The following is a 21,914-nucleotide window of genomic DNA, read 5'->3' as shown; positions in this document are numbered from 1 at the left end:
ACACAAACGACATACAAAATAATCAACTTTAGAGTTTAGTGAGTAAGAACAAGAGTTTATTTGTGGTCTTGGAGAAAAAGACTACATTCCCCTGCATTACTTTGGCTAGGTGCAGTGTGGGTAACACTGATGCATTAGGGCATTTGTACATAAAAAAAACAAGAATCACAACACAAATTGTTCATAGTCATCCACATGTTGAAGTGCAGAAAGGTAAGGACTACATTACCCAAAATCCATCTGCAAAAGTATATTGTCACTGATGAGAAACAGGCAGCAAATTACTGGGTAAAAAAGGCGGTTCGTAAAAACACCTACATGCACAAAAAAGAGAAAGACGGAGCAAACGGTATGATGGGTCTTTATAATGCTAGTGTACAGAAATAAAGAGAAAAAAAATCCATTTATTTCAGGGAAGCAGAGTTTGTGATCGCCAAGGGCACCAGTTTTCTTTTCCAGTGTTCCTCTGATAAACAAATTGACCTGGCAGTCAGGGCAACACTTCTTCTACAGCTGGTGTTGACGATGAATGCTGTAACAAATAAGAAGTGACAAAATCTCCATAGCTGAGAGGAGACTTGTGGGATTTTTCTTTAAAGGAACATAAAATAGACAATATCAAGGAAATAAAACAACAAAAATTATAATTCATTTGTAGTATTAACAACAATAGTAATAATGATCAGATCAATAATAATTCATAATAAGTGAAGTTACTTTAATGGTCGTTAAGGAAAGAAACAGACGTGACTGGAGAACCAGCGAGGAACCACAAAACGAATAGATTTTGAAACATTTGTACTGACACCAGTAAACAGGTTGTAAAAATTCAGTATTGTTCCAATAAAAGTAAGAGCGCTCATTGGCTTCAATGTGTTTGCATATACAGGTGCAAAACCAGCAATAACGCAGACATAGCCAAATGTCTACACGTCAACCTGTTTTGAAATGCAATTTCCCGTGCATCCATTACAAGAAATCATTCTGTACAATCAGATGAAAGTCATGTCCCATATATATATATTCAATCCATAGAGGTCCAAATTGTGTTTTTGCACAGCAAGAACAGCCTCTGCAAGTTCACTTAAGATCTGCACGTTGTGGATGTGTGCTGTTGCTAAAAAGCTGTTTTTTGTTTGCAAATGTGAGTCAGATTCCTATAAAACGATGAGTACACTGTAGACAGGAGATAGCAACTTTAAGAAGAGAAAGAATCCTATGGAGTTCACCAAGGAAATAAACACAAACAAAAAAAAATGCCAATAAAATGTGTGACAATTAATGCATGTCTTTCCTAACCATCGCCTTACCATCATTACATGTTTAGTTTTCATTTGAGAATGACAAATAAATATCAGCAGTAGACTGATAAACAATGTTTTTCCCCAAAGAGTTAAGATGCACCTGTCATTTCCCGTCATCCATGGTTGTTCTCGGTCACCATTGCCAAAATATAACGCGCAGGTTTATCACAACGTAAGTGCTTGAATAAATCTATATTAACATTTCTATACAAATTTAAATGTATATTTTTTTCTCAGTATTTTACAGTTTAATTTCTCTAGAAAGTTATTTTCTAAATCTTTAAAGTTCTAGGCTTAAATTCTGCCCCTCATTTTTCTCCTTCACAAGATCAAAAGTTTTCAACCGCTAAGAGTTGATCGCTTCAAAAATACCACATTTTAAATTACAGTGATACCTCAACCAGTTCCCTCCATCATTACTTTACAGCCTCCCCAAAGATATAGAAAATATACAAAAATTAATTTCAAAAATTTCCTTTCACCATTAAGCGTTTTTCTATCATATAAAAATATACAATTCTCTCCATAATTAAAATCTTGCCATTGTACCTTACTGGGAAAAAAAAAAAAAAATTTAAGAGAGGTGACATGCTCTCTCACTCCAGTTTAAAACTTGAGCTCTTGTGCCGTCTTCATACATCCATCCATGTATTTGATACATTTTCCATCTGTCTTTTAGCGTGACTATCATAGGAACATTCATTGCGTTCTGCATCCATCATCTCAATTTGCCTTTTCTTCCTCTCCTTTTTATTGATCCAAGTGATGGCTCTCGTATTTGTTCAGGATGTTACGGCACCGGCCGAGCTCTTTGCGCATGTCAGCTACTTCCTGTCTGAGTGCAGCGTTCTCACGCTCAAGGAAGGCGGCGCGCACAGAGATCTGGTTCTCCTTCAGTCGACGAGCATCGCGAGAACGCTTTGCGGCTTCATTGTTCTTACAACGCCGACTCCAATACTTCTCATCCTTCAAAGAAAAACAAAAACAACAAAAAAGTATATATTAGAACAGGTCTACAACTGTAGGTGTGGAGCTTTGCCAGATGTGTGACTGGGGTTTGTGTGTGTTCGTAGGTAATTGTTTGAGGGTTTTTTTAGCAACTCTGAGTGACATTCCAGAGAGAACTGCCTTTGAACCAGCAAACAGCCTGAGGTTTGACTGAGGTTCTGTGACTGTCCTCAAAGTGCCAGACACAGGGTTGTGGGTTACACCGCTCTTTCAGTAGTGGTGAGGAACAGTCATAAGGAAACCAGTTACAAATCTTGTTTTAAAAACACTAAATACGTTCTCATAAAACTGTTGATTCACGTGATGCCATTAACTTCTTCAGTTTTTCAAAATTCAACTAATTATTTCAGTAATTTATTCATTTAAAGCTAGGATTGCCAAACATTTTTTAAGCTGAACTCATTTGACCTATAATGTTTATTTGAAGTACCCCCTGAGATTTGAAGTAAGTACTTCAATAATTTGCATGTTCACCGTTATCTGATGTCTGTTAGCGGTCATATGACATGCAGGTAAACAAAATATGGTAACACTTTACAATAAGGTTCATTAGTTAACATTAGTTAACTACATTAGTTAACATTAACTAGTAATGAACTGCACTTCTACAGCATTTATTAATCTTTGTTAATGTTCATTTCAACATTTACTAATACATTATTAAAATCTTGTTAACATTAGTTAATGCACTGTGAACTAACGAACTATGAACAGCTGTATTTTCATTAACTAACGTTAACGAAGATTAGTAAATACAGTAGCAAATGTATTGCTCATGGTTAGTTCACGTTAGTTAATACATTAACTCATGTTAACTAATAAACCTTACTGTAAAATGTTACCCAAAATAGTTGTATAGTAATAGTAACAAATTTTTTTAGTATGCACTTTATTTCTATTGTTTTTTTTATCCTAAATATCTATTATTATTTGCATAATAATAATAATATTCATGATTTAGTTATCAGCTTTTCATCAACTTACGAACCTCACAAAAAACAGTTTGGGAAACCCTGATTTAAAGCTTATTAATTTTTTTTTTTAAATTATTAAAAAAAAATATTTCTGCTGGTCACTTCTTCTAGGTAATTTACTGTTTACATACCTTCATTATTTAAAGGAACAACAACTTTTTTTTTTTTTTTTTTTGAAAAACATCAATCTTTTTGTCCATACAATTAAAGTCAATGGGGTCCGGTGTTGTTTCGAACCAGTGTCAAAAAATAAAGCTGCTAAAATTTTGGTTAATTTAAGTAAAGCTGACAAAGAATAAAAAATAAATATTAGATGGAAAACTTAAACTTCAATGAAAATTAGAAACGTGTGCTTGACAACTAACTGAAAAAAAAAAAAAAAAAAAAATTAAGCTGAAAATGAACTTAACAACAAAAACAAAAATAAAAGCTAAATAGAAATACAACAAAATGACAAAAGTGCATAAAATATTTCTACCCTAAGCTCTGTATTTCAGAACACTGAAACTGATGGTTTCATTTTATAAAAGCAATTAATTTGATAGTGAATCTGTGCCAATGCAAGATAAATAAATAACAAATAAAAAAACAAGTAAATAAATATGACAAAAGCACATAAAAAAAAAAAAAAACTAAAACTTTAACTAAAATGAAAACTGAAAAGATTTAAAATATTAAATACTGTATAATAGTACATATTAGGTATAAAATGCAAATAACACCATTTTGGACTTTAATTGTATGGACAAACATAGTGGAAACATTCTTAAAAAAAAAATCTTTTGTGTTCCACAGATCCAGTTCCATAGGTTTGGAAAGACATGAGGGTGAGTAATGATGACAGGTTTCATTTTGGCGTGAACTATAACTCCAATATTAAAAGAAAAAAAGAAAAAAAAGAATGCTGTTTCCTTTCCAAGTATTCAAAACATTTATTTGTTCCCCGAGAAGGTCACTGTGATTACAAAGGAATTCCCCCTTTTGACTGCTGTGCCCTTTGTAACAAAAAAGCTGACATATCTGAGATCCTCGGTTTCCAAGACATCTGCCTCAGAACTGAGATATGATCACATAATGCTACCATCCATTGCCCAATGAAGTCAATGTGACATGCTTTGTAAATAACTGTCTGTTACTTAATACTAAAACTATGCTAGTAATGGGTTTTGGGAACTAATTTGTCTTATTTTAATTCTTGTTATCAGTAAGTGACACTGTGCCACTGTCTGAACTAATGCAAACATGCCTGGCATCTGCATTACTGCATTTGTATAGAGGCATAAAGAACATCAGACCTGTTGAACAAAATGAGGGTGGAATTTTCCATACAATATCTATAAATAAGTGGCGCAAAAACTATTTCTACATTTTTGCCAAATAACCTTTTTTTTTTTTTTTTTAAACTACACGGTAATAGATGATTATTAGAGATGCTTATATAGACTGTTGCACAATAATGTGTATGTTTGTGTTTTTTATACTTTGTATTTTACTGCCTTGCTTTATATTGTCCTTGAGTGCCTTGAAAGGCGACTATAAATAAAAGGTATTATTACTATTATTATTACAGTGTAAGCTGTTGTCTATAATAAAAAAGTACACGTTTCACAAAATCCACATGAACCATCACAGCTGGCAAGATTATGAACATGCTCCACTTGTAATTCTCTTAGAATCTCTATTAAGCTACACAAGTATATCTGATAAATGATATGAATTATGTCCATAAAATGATGCTGCGTTGAGCTTCTCACCTTTAGGTCATCAGGGACAAGCATCTTGCGAGCCTTTTTAATCATGGGCTGAGGTTTGAGCTCTTCCTCGCTGAAACGATGCCTGCGGGGGTCAAACGCCTCCTGTCCAGGCACACTCGACAGCGCGACGTCTGCGGGATCAGGGTCAAAGGATGGCAATAACTCATTGCAGTTAGTGATGGGTGGAGTAGGGAGTGGTGGACATGTAGTGGAAGAAGGTGAGGGCGTTGGCTCCAAGCTGCCTGGTGGAGTTCCTGAAGGTAGAAACACAAAGTAGATGCCTTGATTAGGTCACGTTGCTATGTGTATGCATTCAGATAACGTGACTCTAAAAACTGTACCCAGACGACCCACAAGGGGGCAGTAACAGGCAACAGACAACAATTCATTCCACCAACCTGTCTGGTTTTTCCATTTTCCAATATTTCTGCCCTAATCTCTGTATTTCAAAACATTGAACTGGTGATTTCATTTCATAAAAGCTTAATTTCATTCCACAAATAAATTGATAGTAAATCTGTGCTAGTGTAGAAAACAAACAAATACACAAAAACAGTAATATTGTGAAATATTTTTACAATTTAAATAACTGTTTTATATTTTAATATATTTTAAAATGTAATTTATTTCTGTGTTGGCAAAGCTGAATTTTCAGCATCATTACTTCAGTCTTCAGTGTCACATAATCCTTCAGAAATTATTCTAATATGCTGATTTGGTGCTCAAGAAACATTTATTATTATTATCCATGTTGAAAACATTTATATACAATAGTTATGTACAAACAGAACAACGTATATCTGAAGTATAAAGCTTTTGCAACATTATAAATGTCTATACTGTCACTTTTGATCAATATAAAGTATATAAATATCACTACTGTTCAAAAGTTTGGGGTCAGTAAAAGTTTTTTTTTTTTTTTTTGGAAAAAAATTAAAGAAATTAATACTTTTATTCAGCAAGGATGCATTAAATTGATCAAAAGTGATAATATAGACATTTATAATGTTGAAAAAGCTTTATATTTCAGACAAATGCTGTTCTGTTTGTACATAACTATTGTATATAACTGTTTTCAACATTGATAATAATAACAAATGTTTCTTGAGCACCAAATCAGCATATTAGAATAATTTCTGAAGGATCATGTGACACTGAAGACTGGAGTAATGATGCTGAAAATTCAGCTTTGCCAACACAGAAATAAATTACATTTTAAAATATATTTAAATAGAAAACAGTTATTTTAAGTTGCAGAAATATTTCATAATATTACTGTTTTTGCTGTATTTTGGATCAAATAAATGAAGCCTTGGTGAGCAGAAGAGACTTGTTTTAAAAACATTAAAAAAATCTTACAGTTCAAAAACTTTTGACTGGTAGTATATATATATATATCACATCTGCAAGGAAATAATATGAGCTAGAGTTAAATACTTACAAAAATAAACATACTCATAACCCGATAAAAAAAACAAAAACATTTTTATATCATTGATACTTTTTTTTTGAAGAATATATTAAAAATATAATAACAATTAATATATTAATATATTTAAAAAAAATTAAGTTAACAACCCCATACACACCTGCATGGAAATAATATTATTAATAATATTATATACTGAATTTCTTTTTCAGTATACATACAAGGTTAAAGTGCACTGTCATGACACTGTCAGCACAACAAAACTACCGTTGCTATGTTTTTAAAATCTATTTGAGCCATAAACCTAATCTAAAGTCAGTAAAGTACCCTTAAGAGTAACTTTAACCCCATTTGGCAATGATCCTCTCTTTACTGTCCACTGCGGCACATGCACTGACACAGGCCCTCTTTTTTGAGACAGCCTGATAAAATCTGTGGAAATATGTGATGTGATGGCTTCTGCATGTGCTTATTTACCAGCAGCACTTTTAATCTCTCTCTCTCTTCTCAGCTACTCCAGAAATGTAAACAAACATCTAATCGGAAGTAAAGCATCAACTCGCACAGTCATTCCATCTCAATCTTTCAATTTCTCCCTGTCTGTTACTCACACACACTCCCACACATACCTCCTCTCCTCTGCCCCTCCCCCGTCCTCGCTCTCGCTCTCGCTCTGCCTGCCTCGGCACGTGAGTGAGCGAGCGCACATGGACCAAGCGTGTGAGAAGAGGAGGAGATTTAAAAACATGCGAGCACAATCACAAACACGCCGTCTCTGCCTTTCATTCTTTGCTTCTGGCTCACCTGTGTGTCTATTACGGTTTACTTTCCGGCCTTTCAATCGCCATCATGTTCTCAGCTCTATATTAAAATCTTTTCCTCTCTTTTCAGCTGCTGTCATTCCTATTTATCTTTGTATATCTCTTTTTTTTCTATTGCTGCTAGTCTTTTTATACATTTCTAACCAGCCCATTCTTTTCATATACTGTAGCATTCACAAACTTTTCACTCAGCTTTTAAACAGCCCATTACTCAAATAAATATCTTTTGATGACACAAAATATATGCAGTTAACTGGTGCTGTCAAATCGATTAATCACGATTATCGCATCTAACCTAAAAGTTTGTGTGTGTGTGTATATATTATATATATATATCACACACACACAAATTTTATGTTAGATGGGATTAATCGCGATTAATCGATTTGACAGCACTATAACACATACCTATAAAACAACTCACATCTTCACAAAAAGCACACACTCACTCCCAAAAACTGCCCAAACCTCTTGATAATCCAAATAGTGAAGCCTACAAACACACACCATGAGCATCTATCCACAGTCATAACAACACACACACCCAAACAATTAATACTCTGAAACTACACTGTAACACACACCCAAGGGACAGTCTGGTGCTTTCTACAACCCGCAAATGAACCAAAATCCAGGGTAATTCTTGTAAGCAGAATGAGGGAAGTGTTTAAACAACGTTAGACCTCATTTTTGGCCCACAACGTTTCCTTTCTTCATCTCGACGGCCTGCCCTCAGACCGTTCGTCTCGTGGGTTTTCAACATCCTCTCTAGCTTATGTTCCGCAGTTAAATCTCTGAACTGCGAAAGCAAACTCACCGTGCAAGCAGTCTGCAGATCCCATCATGCTTTGCGGCGTATGCATGTCCAGCCCAAGCAGAGAGGGCGAGGAAGATGTGGTGGTGGATGTCGGTGAGGAGGAAGAGGAGCAGTGTGGGGGCGAGGTGGGGAGGCACTGGGAGCCCTGGTTGGGAATGGCGGACTGAGAGCTTTGCGAGGGTATCTGAGCTGAAGTGGAGTTTGAGGTACTGTGCATGCTGCTCATCCCGTTCTCAGTCAAAAACTCCTCGAGATCCATGTACTGCAACTGGAACAGGCCGCCATCACATGGCAATGTTCGTTCCCATAGCAACGGGCCCAGGAAGGAATTGTTGTTGCCGTTAGAGAAGCTGCCAGTGCCTGCTCCATTGCTGTCAGCGGCTAGTCCATTGCTGCAGCCGTTGCGCAGAGGACAACGGCTAAGAGAGTCCTCATCCATATCTAACCTGTCCTTACCTATAAGAAAGAAAGTGAAATCCAATTTAAATAAGCACACTATTCTGAATACATATATTAACTTTTCTAGATTTCAAAAGAGCAATATTTCTGATAGCACTCAGATTACAAATACAAATAACACTTCCCAGCAACTTTCACATCCCTCTGGGAGAACTACCTCTGCAATGTCAACACATGTGAATACCTCTGACTCTCGTTGCATCAATGCAAAACGAAGAGCCTTTGAAAAACCTTCCTTTAAACTTAAAGATTAATGGGTTTTGACATCCCCGAAAGACCATGGTAAAGTGATAATGTTGCACCGCAGTGACACTGCTTAACTCTGTGGTACAGGAACAATGCTGTTGAACAATGGCTAAATGTTACAAAACTACTATATTATGGCTGAACCAATACCATGACGCAAAAGGCAACAGGCGTAACACAAAAAACTCAGACATGTATTGTATAACACAATATTACGCCAGTGTAACATTGCGATACTACATAGTGATGCACTGCTGTGGTATAGGCTAGGATACAGTATAGTGTGGTACTAGTTAAGTTTAGTTGGTATAAAAACAATTCTAATGAACATAAACAATGCAAAACTAAAACACTAAAAATCGGACATGGCGGCTGAAGGTCTTAAGTCTTAAGGTTTCCATCTTAAAGTATTTAGGAGGGGTCTGAGACACTCTAGGGTGGGGTCTAAAATCTTAACAACACTAGTTAGGCTAAATCAGGCATTTTACAGTGCATTGGTGTGGAAACCAGGACCAGTAAAGTCAGTTTGAAATTAGACATTTCTGGTTTAGTTATACTGTATAAAAACAAACCATAAAAATGTAACTGCAACATGTGTTTTGTTTAAGTTTGTATTCTTTTCTCTATGAAAAAACCAGCAGACTGTCGCCTAAAAACACCAACGCTTAAAAAAAACACAAAAAGTTCAAAAGCAGTTTGAGAACTATACGTGTTCAGAAGTAACGGCAGTGCTTTTAATGTTAAACAATGTGATTCACAAGCCGCATGCACATTGAAACTGGATTGACACTGGATTAGAGATTTTCTTCTCGACTATTCAGGGTCAGTTTGCATTAATGGTAACCAGATAATCAGTAGAAAACAATGACACTGACAGCAATCAATAAAGAAGCTTTTCCAATAATCACAATGTTGTATTCACAGGCAGTGGAAAACTGCTGTCTGTGTGGTTACACAGGCCTGTAAACAAAATGGCTTAGCCAATAGTTGACCTCAAAGTACCTGGGTAGCGAGCTAAGTGGCTGAATGGCCTAACCTTGTTTATCTCTTCAACTAAGTCCCATGTGATGTCCTGTCTGCAGCTCACTGAGAGATATGCACAATTGCACATGACCCTGCCATTTGACATGTGAACCCACAAAAACACTAATCGTAATAATCAGGAAACTAACTGGCATGGTGACTATTAACACATTATTTAGACTATCTCAATTAGCACAAACAAAAGGTTTATAGGGAGCGCATTATAATACACTCTGAGTGAGTGTCAAGGAAGCAGGTGCGTTTCCTCACCCTTCATTTCACTAGAGTCTTTGACGCGCTGGTCGCCCTTCACGGGGAGCTGCAGGAGCGACTTTAAGTTTGCTGTTGAGTTTAAGTGTCCTCCGTTAAGTGAGCCTCCTGCCTGGCTACTGTTGCCAAACTGCGGACTGGCTCCGGCAGAGGGAAGGTCCGGGGGAAGGAGCTGTGAAAGCGGCCTGGCCATCATCCAACGTCTGCCGGATTGAGCTCCTTTGACCGCTAGATGCTTGGGTGGTTCAGTACTATTGTGCAGCCGTCAAATCAATCATAAGACGATTCATAAGGGAAACAAGCAAAAATAAAGTATTAGCATTAGTTCGTTATCAAACAAAACATATAGCCTAATAATATAGTTCGTATCATTAGAGTAGCATAAAAGTACACAAAGTTGTGAAGTCATGCAACACGAGACCGTGTTTACTTTAGAGGCAGAGGAGGAAAGACCTGCGCGGCTCACGTGCACCACAGCATCTGACATTAAAGAAAAAATACACTTTAAATTACCTTTATTTGGAAATAAGGTGTTTAAACAAAGAGTGCCATTCTGCTTGCATTTGATTGTAGATTGGTAGAGTGGATAAACATATACATTCCCAGTACTTCCAGAAAATGTTGACAGCTTTTCTTATGTCGGAACTTTTAAAAAATACAGACGAATGTCCAGAATGGCGTTATGTCCAAGTCCAACGTGTGGGGAAAAAAAGCAACAAATTAACCGGATATAACGTTTCCAGCAGAGAACAGTGGGAAAATCTGGGAGAATAAAAAAAAATCCAATACTGCAAACGATAACTTGAATACGCTGAACTCTTGAATGCGCGAAACTTGCGTCGTCTCAAAATGACAAATGAAAACAAAACGAAGAAAGTGTTGCTGAGTCAATTTCTGCTGCGTAGTGCGATTGGTGGGATGTTGACGTTTTTTTCCATTCAGTCGCTCAATCGCTTTTTCCCCCTGTGGTCACCCCCTTCTGTTCAGTTCTCTCTGCATGTGAGTTACCGCACGCTTTGAGCTTCAGCCGTCCGATCTTTTCGCTCAGCTGGAACGAACACGAGCCGCTCACGTGACGTCACACCTCCCGGAGTAGAAGCTCGAACACTGCACGAAGGCTCATCAATGTTTAATATTAATATGGCACGCCCCTCGTGACAGGCTCGCTCCTCAGGGTGGGTAGCACTGATTAAAAACAAATTGGTCAATAATTTCACTCCAAGCTGTCCCTATGTTTGTCACCCGCATAAACAGGCGGCCACATAATTACTAAGTTGTAAAGTGGGCCGTTTTAAAGAGCATCAGAAATATGAGTAAAAATATGGAATTAATTGCTGTCAAGTTTCTACACAGTCATATCAGAGAGCAACCTTTTGGGGAAAAGCCTGTCAAGAGAATGGCACACTTTTTCACTTCACTAGTAATCCGATGGAAACGTGATCATCATGCGAGAGGAGATGGCAACTACACGTTGTGTCTCAGAAACACAGACGCGCTCTCCAGTGCACATGGTGTCCGCACGCGGAGACGGGGCTGAGCTTTTTTGCTGCAATTGGCTAAGAGAAAAGAGGCTCCTCCCTGCTCGCCCAGCCACTGGCTAGCGTGGAGAACAGCGCCCCGCCCCTTCATCACACCCATGCTACAGCCGCGTGAGAATACAGAAACTGCGTGAACCCAGGCGAAGACTGGCGCACACCCACAAAAGATTCAGAAATTAAGGAAATAGATTTGTTGGGGTTGAACCTCATAAACCCAATTCCACGAGAGTATTATAATACTCCAAGTATACTAAAACTTAAAATATTATTAGGCTATATGTCTGCCTTTAAGGATACAACACAACTAATTAATGAGGACAAGTAGAATGCAAAGAATGTGAACATGTAAAATACAGATTAGAAGGCATCCACCAAGGACTATTTTTAAGCACAGAGTTTTTCCCATAACCTATAGGCTACTACACAAAAACAATACGCGAATAAGCCATCGCTGTCTCTCTTGGACACATTAATTCCACGCCTCCCTCGTGCACACACACTCGAGGACTCCTGTTCCACCCACTATCAGCGTTTAAATCCATGTGACAGTTGTCCTGCTGGGCTCCCAGCTTAATGCTGTAGGTTGCAGGATCCTTGCTGCCACCAACTGGTCAACATGGGAATGAGCAAAGTAAAGTGATAGAATGACTACAGCACTCTAAACGGTTCTAATGCTTTTTGTTGAGTTAATTTTACAACCTCAACACCTATTATTCAGCTGTACAGTGTATTGTGTACAGTGCAGTTGATAAAATCTGCAAACTATATAAAATGAATTCCCAACAAGTATAATTCTATAAAAAATCTATAAAGGGGTTAAAATCGTACATCATGTTCAGACAGAAACTGACCAGCGATGATGGAAAGAAGGGTACTCAATACATGATTCAGTTACAATTCAGTGGATAAAAACTGGACAACATGTGGGAAGATATTGCATGGTTTTATGGGTAGTGTGCATTCTAGCATTACTAAATGATATTTGCCATTTAAAAAGCTTGTCTGGTATTAGCTTAGTGTAACACATCCTTTGTAGTTCATTGTTTTGTGCTACATCAAAATTTACCCTAATTTAGGGTATTTGTGTGGACACTATTCTCTTTACTACAACAAAAAAGGTAATAATCACACTACTACAAGGTAAAAATGACCTTACAGCAACAGAATATAAATATTTAAGCAGCGTAACAAAGGTTTAACAGAAGCAATAAATAAAATAATAAACGTTAATACAGCAATAAAACAATATCAGGAACCATGTAATACAGTTGTATGCAAAATGAATATGTCTGTGTATTTTAATACAAGCAACAAAAAAAAAATGAAACAGTGAGGTAATAAAATGATAAATGTGTACATGGAATTAATGAGGATATAACATTTTGAAATTTTATTAAATGCTTGGGTATCATCAACAACCAGCTTATCATGTGTAAATAAAGTGATAGAAACATACTTATTACTTTTCTTCTTTTAAAGAAAAAGACAGGCTATAAGTAGTACGGTATCTCTACATAAAAGGTGAGAAAAGTACATGGGATACGTTCATAGTTGGCAAATGGACAGACTGTTTCACACATTAATACACTTAATCAAGACCTGATCTAAAGTGATAACTCTTACAATCACTCTTCCAACTACCTGAAGTGTAGCTATGATAAAAAGATAATTGACTTTTGCTTAAAAAACATAATAAAATATTGACACAATTTACATTACAGTACACTTATTCCTTTCAGTTCCTCCCTTAAACTCTGTACATAAACGCTACATTGTAATACCCATAAAATGTGTTGTATTAATTGTCACAATTTGGTAAGGCTTTGCCTTCAGGGCAAGTATCTGTGAATTCACATCTTAATTTTTTTTGTCTTTTGACTGGTTATGGGGAAAATCATATTTTTCCTGTTTAAGTGCTGGCGTTACCATCTTAATGCTAGTTTTCTTTCAAAACAGTAAATAAATCAAAACAGGGCTTTTGATATTACAAAGTGTTAATCAGCATGTGTTATTATGCATTAATTTCTTTTGGTTCCTCTATTAAAATTTAAGGTACATTTTCAATTGGATTTGTCATGTAACCATGTAAGCCCACTCTCACGCTGACCTTTCAATACATGGACAGCAATGTCCAACATGCAGTAATTTAAATACTCTTTAAAATAAAACACTCAACTTCCTAACAAGAACCTTTTTTTTCTCCTTCGGATACTGAATGTACTTTTTACATTAACAAAATCACACCTCCACACTTGCTCTAAGTGAACACCAACAACACAATATATATCAGAGACAGAATAATTCTACAGAGCATCTGTTGAGGAAGAGTGAGCAATAGCCTACTGTTAGGGCACAGTACAATATTAGCCAAATCACTGAATCTTCATCTATTACCATCCAAGGATCATTTCAATCTGAACAGGAATTTTCATCTGGTGTGGAATTGGAAAGATGGATAGGCTAAGCATTTCTTTAAAACAAATGCCTTTGATACATCTGTGAGTTTGTTGAAGGTGTTCATTTTTAGGGGTCCAAGTTACAAGAGGAAATTTAATGACTGAGAGAGAAAAGAAAATGCTCTCATGACACACAAGTCAAAGTCTACATGAGCATAGGGTGTATTCAGTGAGATATCTCAGTTTTTGTCTTGAAAATCCCAACACTTCTTATCTTAAAGTGCATATGAAAATTAATTTAATGACATAACTCAGCGACTGTATTCCATATGCATGGATGAAGAGTTTCCTTTACACTCAAACCTCTTGTATGTTGCTCCCATGACTAATTTAACACAAAGAGACCTCTCTTGTCGAAACCTAGCCAACGTCCCTCGACACACCTTCTTGTGCCGTGTGAGGAGCATTGCATTCCAGAAACGACAGGGACAATGTTTACAAGAAAATGCTCTGTTGGTTAAATGGGAGCTTCTGTGAATGAGTGCTGAGAGGAACTTGCGAGACTGTTTTCCACAAACAGGACATTTCAAACGATGCTGAAGGCCTCTCACTTTGGGACAATGTCTAGCTGCTATATGAACTTTAAGTGCTACCTGTTGTGAGAAGGTAGCACCAAGGCAAAGGGGACAGGACTTTCGTTTCAGAGGAACTTTGAGAGAACGAAGCCTGTTAAGTTTCAGTCCGCCTGGAAGGCCCAGTTCATACACAGCACTTCCTCCACTTCCACGCCTGATTCTTACGAGCACAGACATGGGCTTCTTAATTTTATGTTGCGTCCTGTGAATTGCTCTCCTTTTTCTCTTAAGATATTTTCTTCTAAGAAGATTTCTCTGCCTTTCCCCAAGGGAAACTTCCATCTGTTCTCTCTCTACTTTTGCAGCCGGGGTCCATTTGTAGCCTATCTCCTCTCTCTCTTGCCGTCTTTTTTTTTTTTTCTTCCGTCTCCTCAACTCTTCTTGGCTTTGAAAAGAGTGGTGGTGGGTAGATTGAATCTCAGCTGAATGCTGCTGGGGATTGTGGTGTTGCTGATGTGGCTCTGATGGAGGCAATGCAAGGGAATGCACAGGTAAGTTTGGAGTAAGAGTATGCCCGTGACCAGTGTGATAAATGGGTTCTCCCTTTATCCCAGTGTGTTGGTGCTGATGATTACAAAGAAGAGGCCCTGAGGAAGTTGATGGCAGAGAATGAGAATAAGATGAGGCATTAGATGAAGCAGGGTGTGTAATATTGGCATCGGGTATATAGAACAGAGAGGAGTAGCCAGTTTGTGGTTGGGGAGGAGCCTGCTGGCTATGAAGAACTCCATGTTGTTCGCCATGTGTGCCACTAGGTGGCGCAAGCTGAAGCAAAGCATTTGTAGCAGCCTCGCTTTCTGATATCGAACCGCCAACACTGTTATCTTCGCCTATGCTTCTTTGAGCAACTGGCTGGCCAGTCCGCGTTAAGCCATGCTGAGAAAGCCTGTGCCGTGTAAGGCTGTTAGAGTATGCAAAAGCCTTCCCACAGACTTCACAAGAAAACAGCTTTTCTCCACCACCTTCATGAACTGTTTGGTGATGTGCTGTCAAGTGAAAGTGATGGCGGAACGATTTCCAGCATATAGCACATGTGTACAGTCTAGGAGGGGGCTGAGTGTTTGATGTCTGTGGTTTGATGTCTTGAGTGTATGAATAGAAAGAAGAGCTGCTTTGGCCCCCTTGAATCAAGCTGCCACCAGAGGATGGAGGATAGCTGTTAAGGTTTTCCCCACCTGGCGTTGTTGGCACTTCTTCCAGTTCACCTTTCTGGTGTAGCTTGCCATGTCTTTTAAGGCTCTGAGCATATCCAAAATCCTTTCCACACAAAATACATTTGTAGTTCTTTTCTCCAGAATGCACCGTGTGGTGCTTGCTAAGATGAAATGCCTCTCTGAAGTACTTGCCACACACAGTACAATGGTGAGGCTTTTCTCCAGTGTGTATTCTATCATGCCTCCGCAAGGTCTCTCTTCTTGCAAATCCTCGACCACAGACACTGCACAAATACGGTCTAATATCCCCACCAGGCCCTCCTGGTCTGTGAGAGGACTGCCTTCTTTTAGGGGGCTCAACACCAACCACACCAGGTTCCTTTTTCTTGCGGGGCTTACGAGGACGCTTGGGCTTTCCACCAGGTGTCTGCTGGTTTGGTTGCTGGTTGAGCCCCACTGCACTTGGGTTAGCATTACCTCTATAGGACTTTTCCAGTCCAGATGTTGATAACTGACCACTAGGTGAGGTAAGAGGCCCTAGACCCAGACCTCCAAGCAATCCACCAATGATATCCCTTCGATCATCCCCTCTACCTCCACTATGGGCAAGGTCACCACTCATACAATTTGCAGCTGCAGCAGTGATGGCAGAAATGGCATTGTTGACAGAGCTAGTGACATCATCTTCAGAATCCTCTAACAGGGACGAAAGTGGGAGATGTGGCTGTTGATGATGCTGCTGGCTTTGGTTTTGTGGGTGTGGATGCAGAGTAGGAGCTAATGGTGCCTTCCTAAGTGCAGGCCCTGTCATGTTGGCACCACCACATGGGGTTGTTCCAGAATACATGTTACCTTGAGAGCGCTGGTCCTTGTAGTCATCACTGAAATCATCACTCCGGTAAGAACCTGCACAACAGACTAAACAGTAATAATGCTATGCACAAAAAATTTCACAGTGCCTATGAAAATTTTTGACTTTTGAGTGGGTTTACTAAAAATAAACACTACTCTAGACGTTACTCACCCGCTGCATTAGTCGCTATTCCATCTTGGGAGCCCCCAGCTTTATTGCTCTTGCCTTCAACTACATTATTTTCATGCTTAGATCTCGCTGTACGTCCTGACTTGCCACAGGTGCCAGAGGCTGCATGGTTCAAAAGGGACGTACTTTCCCGAAAACAGCGACCACAAGCTGGACAGCGGAATGGTTTCTCTTCATGAATTTTTTCATGGCGGGTGAGTGACTCACGGCGATTGAAAGCACGACTACAAGTAGTGCAGGCATAGGGCCGAGCCCCAGAGTGGATGACCCCGTGTTGAAGGAGGTGCCCTTTTTTCTTGAAAGCTTTGCCACACTCAGAACAATGAAAAGTCTTGTCATGACTGCCACATGAAGATGAGGCTGAGCTGTCTTGAGTAGAGTGGGGAATACTTGGATCGGAAGGATGCAGAACTGGGTTTAAAATGTTACTTCTCGTGCCACTTGTGCCAGCTGTGGTTAATTCATGGCTACGTAGGTGCCTACGCAGACTAGAGAGATGTGTGAAAGTTTTGCCACACTCGCCACAATGATAAAGGGGTTCTTGTTCAGGCTGAGATTGAGGTGGCATGGAACCATGGCTGTCTGTTTTAGAGCCATTTGTCACCAAGACTGATGTAGAAGAGGATGCAGAAGATGATGAAACAACAGAAGTAGAGGATGAAGAGGTTAGGTGGGAAGATGGGTCTCCGCCAATACCTGACAAACCAACACCCCCACCTCCATCCAAGCCTGGTGTGCTATCCTGGTTCAGTCCCCCTGAGGTGCTACTGTTAGGGTTTGTAGAGCTGTGACTGTTGCTGCTATTGTTGTTGTTGTTTTCAGCCTTTCTTTGTGGCAGGTAGCCAGCCATGGCTTTCTTTCTTCTACCACCTCCTCCACTTCCTCCGACAGCACTATCCCCTTTTCCCTCGTCTTTTGATAAAGAAAGATGTAGCGGAAGAGGAAGTGGCAAACCAGCTTCCTGCTGCATAAGAGATGCTAGCTGGTTGGAGGAGAGTACTGGAATTCCTTGAAAGTCAAACCCTCCAAGTGAAGAAGTCTGCGAGGAGGAGTGCAGTGGATGGTGTGGATGTGGGTGAGCATGAGACAAAGTGTGAGGTGGTAGTTGCTGTTGTTGTGTTGGTGGCTGTTGAGGCTGTGATAGAGTGGTTGAGTGTCCATGAGTGTGTGAAGAATGAAGAGCAGGAGGTGGAGCAAGGGCTGAACTTGTTTCTCCTGCAGCTTGGCCCAGACCAAGACCAAGATGATTATGACTACCTTGCTGAACTAAAAATTGTTCTAGACTGGAATTGGCTGGTACTCCAGAAAGAAAATACTGATTTGCCGCTAACATGCAGCTAAACTGTTGATGTAGGCTTCGAGCGTCAGACTGAGATCCTGCCAACTGATGACCCAAGGTAGTCACTGCACTACTGCTGGGAGGGTTATTGGATGTTGAAACAGAACTTGAAGGAGATGGGGAAGAGGTCGGTGGCCCAGGGGAGGCCTGAGGTACTGACAGGCCTGGATGCAATGGGGGTGGTGGTGGTGGAACAGATGAGACCAGTCCTCCACTTGCACTACTGCTAGCAAAATGATCAAATCGCCCTACTCCTGAATGTAATTGCTCTTGTGCAAGGGTCGCCTCAGTTGGGTGGAATGAGCGCAAAAACTGAGGGTATCCACTCACGTGACTTCCACCACTGCTACTGCTTCCAGACATTTTGCTGGATTTCCTCAAACTTTGAGATGATGAAGACAGGGATTGCTGTTGTAGAGGTGGAGGAGGTGCACTCATTTTTGCAAAAATTGATGCAGAATCTGTAAAGGCACTGCCTCTAGATCCTTGTAGTGGGCCTAAGCCAAGTCCAGACAAGATTGACCCAGATGTCTCACCTTGCTGCTGTTGCTGCTGCTGTAACTGGTGTTGGTGAAGCTGCACTTGCTGTTGGTGTTGAAGCTGTCGCTCTAATCCAAGACCTTTGAACTGATGGGACTGGTGTCCACTCAGCATCTCTATGATGTCCACATTGTATTTTCCAAACTGGAACATCTCCCAGTTACTGATACATGGGTGCGCAGTGGCAACACCTTCTGCTCTGTGAGCAGCAACAAAACTTATTTGATGCTTTCCTACTAGTTGAAGTCAGAAGCAGAGGCAATTTCAAAAACAGTGCTACCCAGTGGCACCCACTTTTTCACTCTTTTGGCAAGTAGTTGAGAAGGACATTTTGTATTCATTGTAACATGAATTTGCCATTTCTTCAAAAAGCTGTTTTCAATAGAATTTGTCACTTATGAAATGACTTGAATCAACTCCCTTTTGGCTTCACATTGGATTCCATATAGGCTAATCAGTTATTTCGGATAGTTCACTTTTGATATAAATATTTCAGTCTGAATGTTCCTTAAGAGTGCAAAGACATATGGACTGGTAGAAAATGGCACAATTGCACAAGATGCAATTATGTTTTCACATTTTGGGAAGTGCACTAAAAATGCTTAATGTAGTTTGAGTTCATTAAAAAATATCCACTTGCTTGGTTACATTTTTCAGTTCATGACCATCCCACTGTAGGATGGATATATCCAAATCCCATGGGCTGGTTTTATTACATTGAATATCTATTCATTCTTAATCCACGTGAGGCCTACATCTCCGTTTCCAAGTTTCAATTAATATATTTGTCTTTTTTTTCTCCATAGTTGAAAGCAAAATCCTCCACTACCATTCTTGGGGGCTGTGAAAATGTTCTTTCTGCCACTTCTCTTCTCACTGTGAGAGGAAAAAAGGAGCAACATGTTAAATGACTGACTTTAAACAAAAACTGCAATACAATTCTTCTAACAAACAACATGAACCATCAAAACTCAAAAGACAACAAAATATCAGATTAAAAAAACAACAACAGGCAGACAGTTTATTACAGCAGACATTTTAATATTTGTTTTGTTGTTTTTTAATACACATTAAATCTTATGTGTGTGAATAATTATGAGAGTATTGGCACATCTCTGGAAAACTTTGGTCCTTCACTTGAACATCTTAAAGGCATTTCCATGTTTTCATTTTCGATCATTTGCATTCTTCAATAGCAAAATAAAATCACTCAACAAAATAACAGAAACAATATAAAAACAGAGTCCCTATTTATTTCTAGCGGACCATATATATATATCTAACCTTAAAACAAATTATTTTAACATTCATAATGCATTCTGAAATAATACATTGTTTTTAAGATCTAAAACATTAATTAATCTTATCTATCAGCATCATTTAAATGACATTAACAAATATTCAACTGAATGTTCCAGCTGTCTAGTATTGATGTATTTAAGGAATGTAATTTTACAGTCACAACACGATACTAAACAAAACTAGTCTAGTGTAAAATACGTTCTCATACGATATTCACAATGAAAACACTAAGTTAAGACACATATCCAAATGTTTACTAAATTTTCTAATATTTAACCGTTGCCAGTGTTTTCTATCACTTCATCTTACATTCTGAGCAGTTGGCATTGTGCTGAAATGATGCTGAGTGCAGTGTGAATCGTCAGGGCTAGAGGTGAATTTCATGTAATTATTACATCCTCCGATTGCATCGCGTATCACTTAAAAAAAGGTACATTTCGACAGACCCCGGAGAGTAATAGAAAATTGTCTACGATGGGGAAAATGCACTTCAAGAGTCAACGGTGCTTAAAAAATGATCGTCTGCGTATTAATGGACGCGAAATCTTTTAGCGCTGGGGGTATGTGTAACATGTTAGCATGCAAAACAGCTGGCTAATACTACACATTTAGCAAAGGGACACAGCTTAGCTTGCTGTCATGATGCGCGACCTAACGACAGCAAGCCAGATAATGCAGAAGCAAAACTGTATTATTGTGCAAATAAATTCACCATAATTAAATAATAGTCGAGACAATAAAATAGGCCTTTTTACCTACGCATCCATCTTTTAGCCTGGTCAAGATGAACGGGGCCTGCTATACTCTCTCCCACCCTGCCCCCCTCGTTCATGTACCCCAGCAGCTCTGCGCTGTTTTCCAGTGGTTAGCCTTCTAGCTACAGCTAGTTAGCAGACTCTGTTTCCACTGCAACCGTGGTGCGATAGCATGAGACCGAGTGTCCCTTATATTGTAAAACAGATGCACTTATCGTACTTATATCCTGTGAAAAATGCATCAAACGGTGTTACGACCGATGACTTTTTATTTTGCGTATGCTTTTTTTGTCGGCTAAAATATTTTGCACGATCTATGTTGGTGTTTTAGAGAGGAACGAGTGACGTGTGAGATTTTAACATTGGTCGTTTCCGGACCTTGGAACACTTCCGGCTACCTCGTCTTCTGTCCGTTATGTTTTGTATTTGTGGTGGAGGCAGTACTGTTTGTGAAACTAGCGCACTCATAATGTTAGCGTCCTTAATTATAGGAGCAACTAATAACGTTAGTTTCCATCTGCCTTTTAGCTGTGTGATATTTGCGGTTAGCTTTCAAGTAAGCGTTTTCAGTGTTGTTGTGCAGTCATTTTTGGCATGTCAGCTTGCTCGCAAAATATATGCTAATTATGAGGTAAATCCAAATTAAAACTCGGCGAAAACAATTCTGATATTATGTTCTAAGTTCGCTATTCATATATTCTAGGATTTTTTTAGCAGCATGTTTTTATCTTAGAAGCTCTTATAGTGGCCATTTTATTACATCCTGGCAGCTCAAATTCAAAGGCTAGTCCTTATCAAAATGGCTGCCTTGGAATTGCTTATTTCCAGTCTGATGCTTCATGGAAAATAAGTTTGTAAACATTGCATAGTAAATGCTGACATTAGGAATAATTTAAACCTTCTGTCAGTCCTTTGATGTGTGTCATCAGACATTCGAGGCAACAGTTTCATCATTTTAATTTATTTTACAAAGCTGAAATGTAATATTTAATGCAGTGTGTGTGTGTGTGTGTGTGTGTGTATATAAGTATTTGTTATTTGAGGGCTTTTATTTTAATAGTTATATAATAATTCTAATGTTTGATTTAATGTGATTTACCCAAACATT

The 21,914-nt window shown here is 38.7% G+C and overlaps 3 protein-coding genes across 3 annotated transcripts; all 3 read right to left on the bottom strand.

Moving 5' to 3' along the window:
• Positions 1 to 34: 34 nt before the first annotated feature.
• dbpb (D site albumin promoter binding protein b) lies at positions 35 to 11,590 on the bottom strand. The gene is made up of 5 exons (XM_051864310.1): positions 10,619 to 11,590; positions 10,106 to 10,356; positions 8,108 to 8,563; positions 5,041 to 5,294; positions 35 to 2,270 (listed from the first exon to the last, which is right to left on the bottom strand). The coding sequence occupies exons 2-5, from the start codon at positions 10,299 to 10,301 to the stop codon at positions 2,055 to 2,057; spliced, it is 1,122 nt and encodes a 373-aa protein (XP_051720270.1). The 5' UTR covers positions 10,302 to 10,356; positions 10,619 to 11,590; the 3' UTR covers positions 35 to 2,054.
• A 1,420-nt stretch (positions 11,591 to 13,010) lies between these two features.
• On the bottom strand, positions 13,011 to 16,675 carry LOC127496652 (zinc finger protein 160-like). The gene has a single exon (XM_051864305.1). It carries the CDS (start codon positions 16,673 to 16,675, stop codon positions 14,351 to 14,353), a length of 2,325 nt encoding a protein of 774 aa, XP_051720265.1. The 3' UTR covers positions 13,011 to 14,350.
• A 168-nt stretch (positions 16,676 to 16,843) lies between these two features.
• LOC127496654 (Krueppel-like factor luna) lies at positions 16,844 to 21,859 on the bottom strand. The gene is made up of 2 exons (XM_051864309.1): positions 20,807 to 21,859; positions 16,844 to 19,625 (listed from the first exon to the last, which is right to left on the bottom strand). Exon 2 carries the CDS (start codon positions 18,900 to 18,902, stop codon positions 16,845 to 16,847), a length of 2,058 nt encoding a protein of 685 aa, XP_051720269.1. The 5' UTR covers positions 18,903 to 19,625; positions 20,807 to 21,859; the 3' UTR covers position 16,844.
• Between the last annotated feature and the right edge of the window lie 55 nt (positions 21,860 to 21,914).

This window comes from Ctenopharyngodon idella, chromosome 16, assembly GCF_019924925.1.
Source record: "Ctenopharyngodon idella isolate HZGC_01 chromosome 16, HZGC01, whole genome shotgun sequence".
In the NCBI taxonomy this organism is placed as follows: domain Eukaryota; kingdom Metazoa; phylum Chordata; class Actinopteri; order Cypriniformes; family Xenocyprididae; genus Ctenopharyngodon; species Ctenopharyngodon idella.
The sequence above is the reverse complement of the archived record's forward strand: the minus strand, read 5'-3'. Positions and strand labels throughout refer to the sequence as shown.